This window comes from Pagrus major, chromosome 5 (assembly GCF_040436345.1).
Source record: "Pagrus major chromosome 5, Pma_NU_1.0".
Taxonomy (NCBI): domain Eukaryota; kingdom Metazoa; phylum Chordata; class Actinopteri; order Spariformes; family Sparidae; genus Pagrus; species Pagrus major.
In genome coordinates, this window is record NC_133219.1 from 32,739,487 (window position 1) to 32,759,124 (window position 19,638).

At 38.9% G+C, this 19,638-nt stretch overlaps 1 protein-coding gene across 1 annotated transcript in view; it reads right to left on the reverse strand.

Moving 5' to 3' along the window:
* The window catches only part of ipo11 (importin 11), a 117,217-nt gene that overhangs the window by 10,728 nt on the left and 86,851 nt on the right, over positions 1-19,638 (reverse strand). The window contains exons 28-29 of the mRNA XM_073466068.1: positions 18,146-18,241; positions 15,406-15,490 (exon numbers count right to left, since the gene is read on the reverse strand). Of these exons, the coding sequence (XP_073322169.1) occupies positions 15,406-15,490; positions 18,146-18,241 (181 nt within the window). The remainder of the gene's footprint in view (positions 1-15,405; positions 15,491-18,145; positions 18,242-19,638) is intronic.

Consider the following 19,638-nt stretch of genomic DNA (forward strand, 5'->3'; position numbering starts at 1 on the left):
CACTCAACTGCAAACTGCCCCAGTGCGTCCTGAAGGTCAGAGTCTAGTAAAGTCAGGAGGGACACAGTCATAGATCTTCTCCAAGTCCATGAAACACATGAAGACAGATCAAACTCTTTCCACGACCACCCCTGTCTGCCACTCTAGAGGCACTGGTCCCGAACTCCATGCAACACTTAACAGGCATGTCAGCCAAGACAACCCAACAATGTCAAGCACTTCGCATCTCAGGGTGAAACTCATCTACACCTGGCTCCTTGCCACAGAGGAGCTTCTTGAATACCTCAGAGATATCTGCTAAGGATATGAGTGAAGCTTCCCTCAAGTCTTCATACACCGCCTCCTCCACAGAAGTTGTATTGACAAGTGTTCTTTCCACGGCTGGACAACATCCCTGGTCAGGTTCCACAGTTCTCCTCCCGCACTCAACACAACCAGAGTCATGCCATGCCTTCCCTTCCTGAGTCAACTAATTCATCACCAGAACTTCCTCTGGGCTAAACAAAAGTACATCTTGATGGCCTCCTGGTAACATCTGCTGCTTCAAGGGATCCCTTGGCCGACCAGGCCTAAATGGCTTTCTTCTTCAGCTCGATGGTCACCCTCATCAATGGTGCGCACCAGTGGGTTCTTAGGTTGCTGCCAGGACAGGAACCTTCGGACCACAACACCTAGCAACCGCTTTTACAATAGAGGCTTTGACATATCCTAGTTGGATTACTGACACAGTAAGAGGCACGCTTTCAAGACATAAAAATATAAAATGAAAGTTACTTATAGAAAGTGCAAGTTGTGATTAGTACCATTAAGTCATGAGTATATTACATAGTCACCACGGAAAGTATTGCACAGTGCCATTAAAAAAATTCCCGTTATTGCACAACCCGTGTCCCTCGCCAAGGTTAGTAATCAGTGTTAACAATCCATGACTGCACGGTTGGGTATCCAGGACCATACAGTGCTGGATGGACTATATATGTTATCCAGCCTGGGAATGACTTGGGATCCCAAAAAGGAGCTGGAAAACGTTGCTGGAGAGAGGCACGTCTGGACTACCTTGCTTAGCCTGTCGTCACCGTGTCCAGGATAAGCGGAAGAAAATGGATGGATGGATGGACTGTACTTTAAAAAACAAACAAAAAACACAACAAAAAAGCATCAGCCTGATGTTTAAAGCAGCAAACAATGAATGTATTGTTCTATGAACATTTTAAAATAAAATATTATTATACATCATTACAAGAAAATATTGTTATAGTGACTTAAGAAATACTCTTAATGCTCCCTGTCTTTCAAACCCTGTGTCCTATTTTATTAACTCAGTCCTTTTTGTTTTGATTTGAGATAACCCTGATGGTAACACTGGGGTCTCTTCTTTACACTTAGAACTTCTGAGCTGCAAAAGACATTATACAACTATTTTCACAGGCAAAGTAGTTCTCCCTATGACCAGTAAACTGTTAATTAACTCTTAATTGATGATATTGATGGAGTCAACAGTAAGCACCATTACCCCCATAACACTGCATTACAGGGCTTTTTAAGTTGTGTTGATTGTAACTTAGATTAACATTTCTAAGATCACAATCACTTATATGATTGCAGTTCAAACAAATACAGCTTCATGGATATGTTTGGCAAATTAAATTTTGTGTGTCTAAGTTACTAATTCTCTGTGGGTAATTCAGATAGAAAACAACATTCTTGTCTGACTATCACAGAAAGTTGAAGGTTGAAAAGCAACGTAACCTGTAATACTGCTTCATAATAAAAGCTTTTAAATGACTAAAGAACGGATGGCTTTTATTGTGAAGAAGTTATAGTAAATGAAACGTGTTTGGAACTGAATTAGTGGAGCCACTTTTTAGCAGTGATTCTTTGATAGTACTGCGGGGATTGGGACAAGCGTGTGTGTCACTGGTTTAAGACACCTTCAAGCAGGTAGCCCAGTTGTGGTGGAAATGCAAAATCCCAGCTGCGCCGGGCTGCCGTGCCAAGGCCGGCAGATATAATGGAAAAACGTAAGTACACACTTAAGTGGCCCCTCCGGACGGGAGACAACAATTGCCGGACTGCCACTGCTCCTGTGTAGATCTCAGCAAGAATCACAAAGCACCAAGCACAGTGGTCAGACAATGGTTGAGTCTAAGCTTGTACTAGTTGGCTGCTGGGCATCCCCCTCCTGTGGTAAAGTAGCACTTTACCCTAACCTAAGTTCAAGACCTCACTAAAAACTCAAAGGACACTCCGAGATCGCAGACCTCTGCAGTTTCAGCAGCTACACGTGGTAGCTACCCTGAATGTGGATTGTGATATGGAGTCATTTTATCTCTACAATTGGCTATGACATAGCCACTATGTTTTACTACTACCATCTTCTGGATTTTAAAATGTATGCCATTTTTTCCACCAAGGCCAAATGTAAAGCAATGAAAGTGAAAAAATAATTCATGTATCGTCCGCATGATTTGAATCTGTTCAAAAATGTAATTGGTTCTTCCTTTGCTAATGATTTACCCTTCCACCAAGTTTCATGAAAATTGAGCCAGTAGTTCTTCCGTAATTCTGTGATAAACAAACAAATCAAAAGGGAAAACATACCACCCTTGGCTGAGAAAATTAAGATGTGGATATGTTTCCCAGTCTGGGAGAGCCTAGAGCAGCAACTTAACACAAGAATAAATAAGCAGGCTTTTACTAGCCTCCCTGGTGGTACATTTCAATTGCGTTTCACCTCTGATCTAAACACAGTATTGTTAGTGTGGTCAGAGGAGTGCTCTGTTGCACCTGTACCCACATCCAACAATTATGTCACAGTGGACTAACACTCTGGAGTACACTGCCCTGGGTTCACCACTTTTTTGGCAGTACAATTTTTAACTTATCAAATCACATTTTTATTGTTTGTGCATTTGAGTGTTAAAAAAAGGAAGACAGAAAGAAACACCCCTTAAAATACGGAAGGCTATTTGAATGACAACAATGACAGGCAATCACACAGTTGGATTTGGCAGAACAAAGAGAGACCACCCATGTTTGTTAAAACACCCAATCTTCCAACCAATGTTTTTTGGCAGATAGTAGCAGTAATATGAAGCAGCATGTTTCAACACATTTTCCTTTGTTGTGGTATTCCAGTGTTGGCAAGTCCTTCACAAACACTGAAACATGCTGGTGTGGATGTTAAGTGTTTCAAGTTTATGAACAAAGATTTTCAAATGTATTCACATAAGTGTGGACATGGGTGAAATAACAAGTGGCTCCTAATCTGCACTGACCAAATAGAAGATAAACCAAACAGAACAGTGAGCAGAGAGATAAGGTCATGTACATTAATCAGCGTTATAATACCTAGGGATGAAGATTGATCAGCCATACAGAAAATAGACAGTATCATTAAATAACCATCAAGACGGACACAAGTGGAATTTAAAAAGTATAAGACAAGAGAGGTCAGAGCAACAAGAGAAATAAGGGCAAGAGCAGAGAGACAGATTACATAAACTGTCGCCCCCAAACACAGCCCTCTCTCTTTTTCTGAGGTTTCATTAGTTCATGGTCCCTTGACTTAAAGGGAGGATTAAAACTTGATTGCAGTAATTTTCCTCACTAAATGAGGCGGCACCAATTGTAATACCCTAATTAGTATTGTAGTAGAGGGCGTAAATGTAAGAGCCCTTTAGCAGTCTATCATAAGAGTGCATATTATCAAACATACACCCTTCAGTGTAGGAGTGTGCGGATGCATGTGCTTACAAACACACACACACGGAAAACATGGAGGAGCATTATATATGCCTTAAGCAAAGACCACCCTCAAAAACTGAGCATTAGTGTTAGGACAGTATGTTGGGAGGCTTCCAAAAGGTTTACAGGATGGTCTTGATTGGCTGTAACAAATAAAGGAATATAAATAATTCTGGAAATTTAAAGCAATTTATTTTTTTTAACATGAAATCCCTTGCAGTGCTCTAGTGGATTGAGACATTGGCGGCGACTGGGGCTATGAGCGAACAAGCTGGGTCCAAACAGTGATACGCGGCGTCCTGCTTGAAATCTGCTGTGCCATCTGGCAGGCACCGAAAGACCACTTTATGCATTTGTAAGATGGGACTCAGAATTGGAATGATGCTGTCAGCGGCTTCTGCAGCATGGACCTTTTGAAAGTGGTTTAGTTACGATGAGGGAATGCACAGAAAAAAGAAAGTACTCAAACGGAGAAAAAGTATCCTCGGGAACATTTTAAATCCTTGGTGAAATGAAGTAGAGGTAAACTTTAAACTGAGTACATGGGCGTAATAAGAAATGTTCCAATACCATTTTTTCTTTCACGATGATACCTCACGATTCAGATTTGTTTTTCTTTTAGACCAACAAGACAGTCTTTTTTATTTACCACCACTAGGAGACATGAGTAACTCACTAATTATTGAATCAACTTTGCAATGCAGGCAAAACGTATAAAGGTTAACCAAACTGAGCACAATCAAAAGGTTGCTTTGTTCTTTCATGTAATCAATATTTCGTGCCTTTGGAAATTATCAAAAATTGATATATAACCCAATACAGGTCTCTCTAGAAAAGGTCTCTTGCATGTAGGCTTGCTGCTCTCTGGGAAAGCATAGACCACTTACGGAGTTATTTTGACTGTTTATGATTTCAAGATGGTGATGAGTGTTCATTTCTGTTTCAGGCACTGTAGAATTAATCTATTTCATGTTTTAATACTGTTCTGCTGATTAACATTTGGTGGCAGCCAAAGCCAAAGCCAAAGCCAAGAAACAACTTGTTGTTGCAAAGTGCCAACAAAGGCAAGGAAGAAGACTGCACACTAGCAAACATGGAAATAAATAATACAGGATTTAAAATAAAAATCGGCTGTCATGTTTTATAAGGAAGGAAATGCATTCAACATGTTTGTTAGACCGAAAGGATTATTGTTCTTGTCTATCTTATATAAATGAGAACTAAAATACAAAAACTCCCTCCACAACTTTCTGGTGCAACAGTTATCTAGGGGGTATTAAATTCCATGAGTCAGTGAGACCTGAAAAACTAGTTCATAAGCAGCTGTAGGCTTTCAGTGGTCAATCTCAGGTCAAAGACTGAATTAAGGATTCAACAATGTTGGTGACCAAAACACTTCATGTCAGATAGAGAACGTGTGCAAGTGTCATAGGCGTGCGCTCACATATTGCCAAATCTGAAGTCATGACACAGTCTGTGAAAACCCCATACGTATAATGTTGACGGCTTTTATGGATCAAAATCTTAAGAGGAAAAAAAAAAAGATATGACTGAGGATATTGTTTCCTTGTCTTCCTTTACTTCAGTGCAACATACCGTGAAGAGACATGTCCAGTGGGTAGCACACTGTGTTCAGTGAGGGTTGCTAGCTGTAAAGTACACCTCTGGTCTCTTTTGACAAACAAAAGCTAATAAAAAAAAAAAGAAAGGCATATCAAATGCATGCACAAACTCAAGTAGAAACTGTGCGTCTGACCTCAACTCATTATTTAGTATCTCAACAAATGTTATGCTTGGTAGTTTTGATCTATTGGATCTATCTGTCTTTTGGACAGAATTATTTACATTGCACACATTTTCAAAGTCAGAAAAAGCCAGGCTCTCAACTCAATAATCCAATGTTGTCTAAAGTGTGAAAAGTAATCTTCAAAGTCGAGATAAAAGTTTTTGGATGCCTGCAACACTGAGCCAGTTCACTCACAATGGCATACTGATGGTTTTGTAAACAACATCAAGAGAACACTGCATGCTTGGATTCCCTCTTCAAATAACACTGTTGAGCTGCCAGGAATGTGCCAAGGGCTGATGTACTGTAGATAAACATTTGCTCTACTTGAATAATTAATCCACCTGTCCTGAGCAGAGACAAATACGTTAATCATTTTATCACTTGTCTGACAAGCTTTCAATTTGACTGAATGGCGCTGAGGGTGAGAAAAAGTAGCTAGAGTCATTTCTCAGCTCTTCCAGCAACCAATCAAAATCACAGAGATTAGTTTCGACTGTAATGAGCCACACGCTGAATGAATACGCTTCACACTGGTAATTAAGATGCATTAAGATCAATTTAACAACTGAGTTGTCAGACCAAAGATCAATTATTCTCATTACTTGAATAAGACTAATTAACTCGCAGTAAATCCAAAGAGCTGACAGGTGAAAATCCTAAACACACTTTTGGCTGCATTATCATCTGATCTGCACAGCTGCAACATTAACACAAAGACAGGCAGACGTAATAAGGCAAAGTGATTTTAGCATTCCCTGTGGTGCATGCTTTACATTTTAATATCTGGCTGCTCTTTATAACAGCAGGTTGCAGTCTTGGTAAGACGCTGATGGGCGGAGCAGTGATGGATTTACATGAGCTCAATAGACTCAATGTACTACTTAAGAGTGACAAAAGTGTAATTGTCCTGCCCCAACAGTTAAAACAAAACTAACGGGTGTGTCAGGCAGATGTTAATCATGCACAGTCTGCACACACCACAAGTACCGAGAGATGTAGTCAACTAGAATAAGTTCTATCACTTTTGTGGATTTAGTGCTGGTCTGTATGGCATTTAACAGAATTTTTCATGCCAGATATTAACATGTCAGAGCAGTAAAAGCACAGGTGTATTGTGCATAGCAATAATGATGGCTGTATTAAACTTAGAGGAGTTCCTTGTATGTCTTGGTGTAAGCTTGCTTACCCGAACAGCTTACTGGGACATTATACACATTATGTAATTTCAGCCACTACAGGTCTCTCAATTAAAACAATAACAAAACACATAATTTGATGATGTCATGAAGTAGCATGCGGTCATGGGAGTTGTTGTCTTCGTTGTTAACCAACCACATGAAAATGTGTTTGATGTGCCTCAGGCACAAATGTTCATGGACAAGGTAATGTACTCTGACTCATTCTCGGATGTATCATCTGATGTTTTCCTGAAAGTCAAAGCGACCAGTGACAAAATGAAAAAAGGCACTGTTACTTTGAATAAAACTACTGATTTCTCCGGGTTTGAAAGTTGTTGGAAATATATGCGATAATGTAAGTACACAACTCAAAAAAATACATAACATAGCTCTTGTAGTTTTTAAGACATTTTAGTACAGAAATGTTACAGATATTTTATTTGAGGGAACAGAGCAATTGCTAATGCTATTAATTACAACAGTTAATTTCGTGCTATGACGAGTATAAACTTCTGCTGTCTAAAGTCTATATCACCATGAAGGAAAAACAAGCTGTCATGTCTGTGAAATTACAACATGACAAGTTGCACTTCATTTAATTCAAAACCAAACCAATCTGAAGATTTGCTTTAATCTTGACATTAAAATATATATTCTTTAAATGACGATGACGTTGGTAGCAATACCAGCTCAAACCTGTATAACTACAGGATACAAGCTTCAAAGTCCACACATGTAATATACAGCAACTCTGTATAATGCGCATGATTTACCCACTGTAGTTAACTTTTGGTTAATTTACGAAGAGGTAAATTACAACCCTGCCACATTCTAAGACCCTGCAACTCCCGGTGCTCTCATGGACAAACGGCTAGAAAGCTGAGAAGCGACAGAGATGGAAACTAATTTTGATAGCTCGGTACGCCTTAGGCAGCACAAAGGCAAATCTTTATATCTTGTGCTGCAAAATAACACTGTCAGCGAGGTCTGTTATTCAAGAAAACCAAATTATGCTGACACTGATGGTCTGCTTGAGACTAGGAGCAATAATAAAGCAAGAATGGCAAGTCTTCATTGCTAATGCTTTGTGTTGCCCAGAGTGAATTGATAACACAGTGAAACTCATTTCCTATAAATATATACCTCCAGAGGATCTCTGGACTCAGTATGTTTATTAAAATGAAATAATGAAAAACTGTTGAAACAATTTCATGATTAATCGACAGTTCATCAAAGCATCGAAAATTATTTTCAGTTCACTCTGAGCGATGACAGCCACTGGGTAATAATGTAATAGATATCATTTTCTATAATTTCCTTTCTTAAACATCAAAGCATTTGCGTTTAATATAATTGTCGTTTAAGGGAGCTAAATCTTATTTCACTCCTAATCATCACAAAATAATGAAAATGAAGGGATAATTTCATGACTAATAATAAGTGCTGGAGAAATGTTTCCCATTCACTCTGAGCAAGAACAGCCACGGGGCAACAATGTAATAGTAGAATGTTTTATCTTCCTCTTCTCAATTTTCAAGGCATGCGCATTTAATGGGATGGCCTTTCAAAGCCTCCTTCAATCAGCAAAAGTTTTACTGGAGTAGATCCTCTGATTGGAATATTTACATGAGCCTCATTTGAAATTTGCCATCCTCGACTTGGCTACTGAATAGATTATAGTTATTCTGATATTTATCAAAACCTGTAGCTAATTGTATTTTGTAAGAAAATAAAGTAAAATATGTTGAAAGCAAGTATCCACTACAAAGAAGAATGTAAGTTGAATATTTGCTTTCCAACACATAATGCCTTAACATTCGCTGATATCAGAGCATAGCATAGCCATAAATATCATTAAACATCTATTTAATCTCTCAATAAACTTACATTCCTGCAACTGTTAGTCTAAGAAGTTTTTAGTCTGAGCTGCAGCCAACTTCTGCTCTCAGAATCACCATATGTTCAGTATACAGACTTTTTTCTTAATTTCAAAATTAGCACGATCATTTAAATCTGAAAACAACTGTTCTGTGAGCCTAATGTTTCTGATGCTATCATAGGTACCCACTATTACCAATACCAATGGCTGCATGACGCACTTCTGAAAACCAATTCATTAGGTTAATAGCCTGGAACAAAAAACTCATCAGTTACACATCCTGAGCAAATGCTATAAATGACTAAACCAAGCATTCTGTTCAAATAAATCGAAACTACTTAAACAATAAACAGACACCATATGCAACCTATAAAATGAGGGTATGGAGCAGAGAACCATCTATACAGCTGTGATATAATAAACCATAAGGGAGTTGTGTGCCAAGACTTGGAACTACAGAGTGAGTGTGGCTTCTTGGGCGAGGAGAGAGGAAATGGGGAAAACAGAAAGAAATTACAGTTACAAAGGGGTCGCTGGGACTGCAAGGCCTAGGAACTATGCAGCAAAATGCTGTGTATGATGCTAGTGTAATAGTACATGCTGGGCTGGGTGCAGCGTCAAAGAGATGGTGTAAACCTTGTCATCACTAAACAACTTTAGACTGAAAGGATAATTCTGTGCACATTAACATCAACACAGCCCTTCCTTAACAACTACTACTGAGAGTGCAAGGGTTGTTTATGTGAGTAGTGTGTTGGGATGGAGATTCAGCCTGGTGGTTTCTAGCTATGCAAAAAGTTTGGGATATATCTGCAACAATTGAGGTGCTCCCTTGACAAATTAGAGGTGAAGGGAATTTCATAAGTGGTGCACCACGTTTTGAAAAATTACGAGAAAAACTCAACAGTAAAGGTGTCTTCCTACAAAAACCAACATGCATAATTTATAAACTTGGCGTCTACGCCTTTCATTTGTTTTTGTTTTTTTTAACAGGAAAGGGTCCCCAATGGAAAGAATTCAGAACAAGGTCTGTGGAGTTATCTCAGGAAAGGGGAACATTGTATTTGAAATGACATCCTGCTTTTGAGTTTTTAGAAATGTAATTTTTCAGTGCTTTTTTCCCACTTTCCACACTTTTTCTTCCACAGTTTCTCAATACTTCAGCAAGATAAAAAAATAAAAATAAAAACCTAGAACTGTCTGCATGGCTGTTTGTTTATTTTTTATTATCGATTCAAATACTCCTATTCAATCAGTAGAGACCCCCCTTCTAGCTTACATGCAGGTAGTGTCAACCATGATGCAGTACAGAAGCGTGAATTTGGCCCATGTTTGGTCATGATTTAATACACGATACCATTATACAGCCTCTATCACTATTCAAGTACACATTTAGCAACCCACCCCCTCATTATATCCCATTTCTCCTGTGCAATTGTGTGTAATGGGGCACCTTTGTCTTCTATTTTTATGTTGGAGACTAATCAGTCATTGGCAACTACTCACACAAAGGCAGCACAATAACCTGTATTTGTTGTGCATGTCCTTTAGTGTGAAATAAAGGAGAGAAAATAGGCGCGAATGGATGTGTGCCATCCACCACAGCACAACAGACGGAGCCCTTGTCATTAGTACCCAGTGGAGAGAGTCTTTGATGTCGCCTATCCTTCTTCTTGTTTGATGGTGCTGGCCTTGTAGATGAAGCACAAGAATCAAATGATGCATTGTGTACCACAGCCCAAACACAGCATCAGTTAGCCTGGAACACTCAGATCAAAGTGAGGGACCCTTACAAATCCCAGACAAGATAGAGTGGAACAGTCAACAGCTTCCAAAACACAAAACAAACTCCCCCTTCATGCGCAGAGAAACATGACAGGTCAAATTTAGGAACAAATCAGAAGACGGCAGCAAAGGTGAGGCAGCTTCTCCTCCCAGAGAGACTATGGATCTTGGAGCTGAGTACATCCTCTGAATGGAATGATAGATCAAAAGGAACACTGACCAGATATCGTAAGGCAAAGCTATCACAAATAAATAAAGGCCGATCAATTAGAGTTTTTGCGTTTGAATTGTAATCATGGTTAAAAGAAAATGTAGTCATAACTTTCATAAACAAGGTCAACTGAGGTGCTTACTTACAAATGCACACATACAAACACACATCAGACTGTTTGTTAAGTGCTAGAGGGACACACTGACACCACAGGAATTCAACAGGCTTTCAAAGTTAGCCGTTAGCAGCCATTTTCTGAACCGGAGACAGATGGTTGAATGACAATGTCACTTCTGGGCATGGAACCAAAAGGATAGTCTGCTTAATATTTCGACCATAAAGACCTTTGATAACATCTTTTGTTTGAACTCTCAGAATCAAAGACTCACTGCAAGATATGAGGAGCTTATAGGGTGTGATAGGACAGAGTCCTAAAAAACTTTTTTCGTTCCTATTTATGGAATATTAGACACCCAAATTATCAAATACTGTACACATATACTTATGTACACTGCATGGGTAGGTTCTAGTCTGTGGAGCTAGTGTTGGCTCTACATTATACATATTTTTTGGCCAGCAATATATGTATCGTCAATGGAGAGAAGGTGTTGTACACAGACAAGATTTATTGCTCTTCATTGGTAGTAAACACAACCCATCAGCCGGCTGACAACTGTGCTACATTTAGAGCTTAACAAGACATTTAGGGCTGATGAACAGTAATGCCGACCTTGAGAAACAGCATGGCTATGTCTCTGTGCTAATACTCCCTTACAGACAGACAGACAGACAGACAGACAGACACAGACAGCCTCTCATAGTAGAACCGCTAGCCAAGCTACAACACAAGAACCTACACAGTGTTTTTCTCAGTGGGCCATAATAGTCCTTATAGAGACTGTGAAAACTCCACCATACTCCCTGTCTTTCTAGCAGAGAGACAGAAGTCTCTCATGGTTGGTTAGCTCGGACTGACAGTTCTACATCACTGTCCATGCTACGCTAAGCGTTGGTCAATGTCTCTACAACTCTTTTGCCACATACCATCTAATACATACCCTGTCAGTACAATGCTGCCAACAGTTTCATTAGTGGTTGTCATTCATCATTAGCTTTAACATTGTCATACATGACTGACTGGAATTAACCAGAAGGGCCATCTGTCATTAAAAAATACAGATGATGTCAATTTTGACTGTCAGGGGAATTTTATTTTTTAATTAAATAATTTCTGTTGCAAATAGCTTAATTAAGATCATTCTACTATCACTATCTCGTAAAAAAGCCCCCCAAAATATATATAAAAATTCAAATAAATACTTTTTCCTATTCATGGACTAATACTGGAGAAACATTAGCCTGCATTAACAATACTTTAGTGCTGTTTGTGTCATTTGGTGCACAAGCCGGTGAAATCCATGTACCATTCCTACAGTATTTCTGTGGTATTAGTAAAATTAGTAATTCGGGATAAAAAACTTTATCATATGACTGCCTATACTGCTGTAAAAAATGCTCACTGACACATACGAAACCTTTAAGCCAGCAAGGTGAATTAAAACATTAATTAAAAATGCAAATTGCTAATTTTTATTTCTGCCCTTACAGCACAAAACAGCTTTAAAACCACTTAATTTCTAACATAGTCAGCAAAAGAGTTTCTTGTTTTTCTAGAGTCCATTTTAAAGTACATGCATATGCAATAAGATACATTTGCAACTTTAAAAGTTGGAGGTCACAGTCTTTAAAAAGCTTTACCCTGGAAACATTCATGTTAGAGTTGTTTGCTGAAAGAGTTGTGAGCTGCAGTGCAGTCGCTGTCGTCTAAAAAGCAAATTATCCCGCACAGTATTTACTAAGAGAAGCCAGACAAGGTAATAACTGCCAGTGGGGAAAAGGTCTCAGATGTCAAACTGGACATACAGGGAAAGAGACACTAAATTAAAAGAGCTATGAGAAAGCTCTTTATTTATTTATTTTTTTTACAGTTTCTAAGAGCTGGGAAATGAAATAGTGACAGAGTGGTGAGGAAAAAATGATGTGTAATATGAGGACCAGTAATCATGGTAATTTATCCTTTTTCCTGGTATCCACTCTATTCATCCATTGTACCATTGTATCGTTTTGTCTGGTTGAATTAGATTTTGCAGCTTCCTTGCAGGCACCTGCAATCTTGCATAATCATACAAATATTACCTGCAGGAAGACAGACTGTGATGAGACTGCTTGATGAAAGGAAGTGACACAAGTAGACTGTGAGGAGGTAAGATGAGGACAGCTGGGGGGGGCATACCAGAAAATAAAGGGAAGGTGGTGACAATGTGTGAGGTGTGTGGACATAGGTGACTGATTAGTTTCTTAGTTTCAGTCACACATTTCCTGAGCTTTTAATCTCATCACATGATCTTCTTTAGCAGATGAGAGTGTCATGTCCAACAACTGGGCAAACTCCATCTGCATTAGGGATGCCATGGTAACTAAAATTATTGACTGGTTATTAAAATGGTGACAACACTAGTATCTCCAAACACACTGGCAATTTTTTTATACTTAATATCTGCAGAGCGCTGTATCTAGTTTTTGTAGGGGTGTCACGATTTCGATTTTCAAAAATTGATTGAAATGAGCCTTCAATTTCGACAACAGAAATAAATTATTGAAATGAGTTTTATCATGAAGTGGTCACAGGAAGTAAAACGTTTTTGACAGTGAGTTTGTCACGTACTGCTATCGTTCATCAACAATGCATCTGCAAATCAAAGCAATCGTCTTTTTTGGCCTTTTTTGACAGTGGATCAGTTGGACATATTACAGGAAGAAGTTTTATACAGTCTACGGTAAGTAACGGAACAAGAAGCAGCCACAGTGAGCTCTTAGATGAAGAGCTGCAGATGACACACCTCCAACTTCTCAGTGAGGTAACCAACTCCTTTCCCAAGTCATCAGGTTCCCTTTTAGCATTAGGTTTAAGTCTGTAATGTTGCCAAATCCTTCACCATTGTCTTGTAAGAGAATTCTCCATAGTCGTGATAAGTGGAATCTGACATGAATGCGACACATCAGTCTGGCTCTAATCAACATTTTTGTTATTTCTCTCTCAAAGTAACTTTAACATTCAAAGCAACACAGACAACAAGTAAGTAAGTACTCCACTTTTATTACTCACATGCTCAGTCAGGGAATCGTGACTATCCAACACACCCGCCCTGACAGGGACTCTGATTCTAAGACCAGTGCTGTGCAAAAAGGTGAATCCAACTTTATCTATTTGGTATTGCTTCAGCTCCCCGACTAACTCAAGCTTCTTCATTCCCAGAGAGGTGACATTTTATGTCTCAAGTGACAGTTGTCAGACCTGCTGCCTTGACTGGCAATGCGGCAGACCCTAACAACTAACCTTGCAGATGGTGGGCATACAAGACAGCTTCTGATGAAACTTGGATGCTATTGAGTGCAAGTACACTTAAATATTAATAAGAGATGTGGATGTGATTGCTTAAAATTCTAGAACAAAGTTTCATGTTATATTGATTGATTAAACACAGAGCAATGTCTGTCTAAATATATAATAATCAGAATGAAGAAATGTTGCATAAAGACTATTTACTACGAGAAAGCGCACAGTCTCTCACCTGCTCTGGCAGACTTGCACAAACATACACATTTTTATTCACACCAATGCTTTACACAGACAAGCTCACACCTACCAAGGAGAGAGGCCATGTGAAAGCCAAACGGGAGACAGGAAATGTTCAAAAACGCAACTAGATTCCTCCCTCATTAACTTTCTCCTCAAAACTGAGAACTGCTTCACGTGGGCACACCCGTCACACGCACACATGCATTCAAGCACACACACCCACATGCATTAAGAAGCAGAGAGAGGTGCGACTTTAAGTCTCTTCTTTTCAATTCCCTTGAGCAAAAAGTCTGGGTCTGGGCTGAGGTGATAAGTGCACTGGGATACCGCCCAGCAAATACACACACATACTCACACACAGAAAGGAAAAGTCACACAAAGTCACACTAGAAAGTCAAAACAGCTTCTTCACTCATTCATCCAATGAAATTGTGTATAAATCTAATTTTGCTCAGGAACTCATTTGTAGAAGACCACACACACACACACACACACACCAACAACAACATAATCAAACAATATTTTAGTAGTGTTGCAATTTCTGAGCTTCCACAGTGTGACAAGGAAGCAGAGGAATGCATCCTTATATAGAATAAATGCTCATGCATCACTGTACTGTTTAATTGGTATACATCCTACACCTGGAGCCATTTATAGGTCCTCAGCAACATCCGTGCTTACCTAAAGTGACTCGAAGCATGTCACAATGACACAAGCATGTGTCCACAGGCTGTACTTAAAAGTGATTATGTGGTGCTCAGCATGAAAAGCTGTAGCAACTATTGAAGCTGAGAGGTGGCTCTGAATAGGTACTTGACTGACAAGTGTATGAAGTGACCACCTTTTTTCTGTGGTTACTGGAGAAATGTGTGTTTTTCTAGGCTCTAAATCATGCGGTTTATTTTTGTTGAGTGTTTTAATTTTGTAGTAGTGGCAGTGTAGCATAAAGGATACCACAAAGGAAGGGGACTATGTTTGTGATCACAGTACTGACAGAAAGACATTTCAGTAAAATGATCAGAAAGCATTACGTTATTGAAGCAATTTGTGCAAAATCTAAAATGAGAATGGAACAACAACAAAAAGGCTTTCATGATTGCAAAATTAGATCTTTACTCTGTGTGTGTGTGTGTGTGTGTGTGTGTGTGTGTGTGTGTGTGTGTGTGTTTGACTGACCAGTTTTTTCCTCTTGTCCTGCTCAGTTGGTGGCTCCTCATCATCACTAAGCTTGGGCTCCTCAAAATGGCTCATCAGCATGCAGCTGCAAACACAGTAATATTCAACTCAATATTAATAACCACACATAAACCCGCACAGTAGGAGACAATTTCAGAAATGGCAGCATGCACACACAGAGGCACACAGAAAAGGCTGAACCCTCTGGCACTCTAGTTCACAGCTCTGCCTGCTATTCATATTGGTTCATCTGCATGCAGAGAGAATTAAGAGCAAAACCTTTGTCCTCAGTCCAAAGTCTGTGTGGTCTTTTATTTCTTTTGTCCTTGTTACTTAATCCTTATTGTGTGTCAAGATAGGATAGTGGGGGTCTTGAATGTCACATTTTGTGACTTTGACCAGCAGCATTTGATAACTTGTGATCAGAAATTTTAACTAAATTCTACCCAACATATGACATTTAAACTAACAAAACACAACTTATTAAATAAATTGACAGAACAGAATAGATGCAAATTTTAGGAAATTAAGCTTAGTAACTGCAATCCAGTCAATATTTTTCTATAATAACATGAAACAAGAGACCATCTTGTGATGGGATCACACCAGCTGTGACGCCCATCAACATGCTCACATTTCAATCCATAACTGCTAAGTAGTCATTACTACATTATGACATGAGTACTGCTCAGTAGTCACAGGTCACACTGTATCCATCTTCAAACTCAGGTCTTTATTGTGATCTCAACTACATAACTGTAAAGTTTCATGGCTTCTTCTTAGACAGTTGCAATGCTGACAAAAATATGTTCACAGAAAGACACAGACATATTAACACCTGGCAAAGTACTCAAAACTGCTTCTGCAATAGTTCCCGCTAAAGTATGTGTCTCCAGGATCACATTTTGCCATAAAGGTGAAAACATTACCAGCCCTTGCTGTCATGGCTTGTAAATATAATGAACCATCAGAGAATTATAACCTGCATCTGCAGCCCTGGCTTTAGAGATCTTATAGCAAATTTAATCACTCTCACTGATCTTATATCAACGTTTTTGGATGTTTCTGTAGCAGGCTGCAGTTTCCAGTAACCAAACAGCAGACAGATACAGTTAGAGACCAGCTGGTGATAATACTGAAGCTTTTAGCAGCTAAAGAGCCAGGTAATTCCCTCTGGAGTCGGTAAGCCAAAACAGTGCTAAGAGAAGGTGAATGTTAGACTTACATTCATGAAGTGGCCTAAAACACGACTCCAAATGAATGAAAACATTGCTGATAGCCAAATATTTACTTCCTTTTTAAAACTTCTACAGCTTCAACTTTGTTGAACTATAACTTTCCTCATTCTTCATTTAATTCCTGTGGTTTTAGGAATAAATTGTAGCATATTGGATCTGTACAGTAGAAAAACACATTTAAGCTTTCTTCTGTAGTCATCAATGGATGGCGATTGAGTTTTTACAATAACAGTGGAGTGCCATGCTGAATTTGCTTGCCAACTGGCATGTTGTTTTACTGGATTTATCCATGGCAGCAATGTGTTTCATTCTTATTCCACACCACGCAAGAACAATTCTGAACCACTTATGACAACAGATGAATAAAAGGGAAGTCTGTTTATTTGAAACTTGACTTAATTCCTAAATACAGGCAGGAAAATTACAATACCCACTGCTGTCTGTCTCAGTTGATCGCATTTACAAAATAACAAATAAAACTTGGAGGAAATGTGCACTGACAAATATGTGTTTGTCCATTTTGAAGCACAACAGGGAACCAAAACAATTCAACACATCACTGGCAAATAAAGAAACATTTACACTAACCCTTGTACCCAACTTTTCAGTTCATTTCACACTGGCAGATCTTAGGAGGGTGCCAAGTGTTTTCGACAGCAGAGAAAAGGTTTCTGCATGTAGGTTAACATTTACTAAGAAGTAAGCGCCATGCTACTGGGACAGAGAGCCAGAGGGGAAAGTGATGGAGCCTAAGGGGAGGCCGTGGTTAACGTCTCCTTCTACAGTGTGCAAGTATTTTCTGGCCCATTTCACAGGCCATAATTTTCTAAGAGAAATGTGTCCTGTCCAACACTCCCGCTCAGCCTCCTTCAGCACACCGTCATGATCCATGACTGAGGGATTACTTTTACATCATTAATTTTAAAACTTTCTTGAGAGGTTTGTTTTTGATAAATTCAAGCTTCAGCAGCAAATCTGTATTTGCAACGGCTTCAAGTACTTTCAAAACACATATTTCAACCGCTGTTTCATCATGCACAAACGTTTGTTCAATTATGAACTTCATTCACTCGTGAAAGCACTGACTGGAAAGTTTCAACTGTATGATTTAGAAGTATTCATGCATTTGTTTTTCTTTGTTTTCAATCAGAACCCCAATTCAAGCGAATCCGGGAGGTTGTGTAAAATGTAAATAAAACGGTATGCAATCATCTGCAAATGTACTGTTTATAGAAAACAAATACAAAGTATTCCTGAGCATTTCCACACTTATTTGAAAAGTGTTGCTGCAACAAATTCAGAAAAAAAAGCAACATCTATCTATATTCACAACATCTTTGGAAGTTCAGGAGGTAAAAAATTGAATATATATTTACTTTGTACTGTTTTTAATTGCGTTTATGTAAAAAACAACTAACAAATGATCACAAACTGTCTTATGATTTACACACCATCCCAACTGTTTTGGACTCGGGCTTGTAGAAAGACACATGCATACTTACTCTTTGAATGTGCCTGTTTCGGTATCTTCTGTCATTACATCGTGCAGCGCCTCCACGCAGATGTTGATGATGCCACAGAACTTGTCCTGGATCACACTGATAACACAAAGACAGGGCAGACTCATTACTCATTTATTCATTAGTTCAACAGCTGTGCGTTTATGAGATACACAGAGATGGGTATTCGTCCAAAGGACCAAATGGTCATCGAGAGTATCATCATCAACAGAATGCAACAGTCGAGGTTAAATCCTGGCAACACTGAAAGTGATAAATTGTCTGTCAAAGAAACATATGGCCATCCAGAGAAAAGGGTATGCCATCCATCAACTCACGTCATAGAACACATGTCCAGATTGTTCCGTCTTTATGCATCTCACCCTCACCATTTCACCTTTAGCTTTTGGGTTCAATACACCAGATAGAAAAATGTTATAAGGGAAATAGTTCAAAAAGAGGAAAAGACAGAGGGAAATTAAAAAAAAAAGCCAGAATTATCATGTGGATAATAATGCACTGAAAACATTCGCTGTTTTTATGATCCTACAAAAAACATGTTCCCAGTCCTCTGATCAATCATAAGGATGATTTTCCAGCTGTTAAGGCACTTTTATAGTCTCCAAGCACACATTCAAGTATGGAAAATAAAAATCAACAATCAGTTTTGTGTTAACACACAGCCTTATGAGCCGAGTCTGGTGATTGTTCCACAGGAAAGAAGCATTATAGAGTCTAGGCTTGCGGGCTTCCTTTACCTGAGACCTTTAAAATATGCCAGCTCACAATATCTGCCACCGAAAGCTTGGAGACATGCATTGATGAATTATTTGATTCATTCTTTGAAGGCACTGGAAAGGAAGTAGGTTTTCCCATGTCAATCAGAATAAAAAGCAGGGAGAGAAAAGAATACAAAGACACAAAGAGTGTGTGTGTGGGTGTGGGCACTGATGCATCAAAGGGGTCTGTCACTTCAACTACTTGGCTAGGTAGACCCCAGGCAATGCAGCATAAAGCTCACTGAGCATGAAGTCTGGCAAAAAATGCAAAAATTGGTGCATGACAGACAGATACCCAGACAGTTACATAGACCTGTCTCTTATTTTTTTATGAATGGGAACTGCTACTTAAATATATACTCATGCTTTAAATATTGCCATCAAGACTTAAATAATGTGGAAGCTGACCTACAGCGATAGAGGATCCAATCCAGTCAACATGTGACCGTGCACTACAATCCTATTTTCTACACTGTCATGTGAGAAAATTTACATGCACATACCAACACTCAAACACACATGTGTGATTAGGTCCCAGGATAAAAGAGAAATAAGAAAGGAAATTGTATATTTAAGGCTAATAAATCCTGAAGTCAGTTTTTCATTTGATTTTCACTCAGTAACATTTCACTACTAATATCCTAGGAGAGTAAAATACATCACTGAACATCTTTGCCCTGGATTTTCTTAATAATAGTCCCAAATTGGCAGCCACAT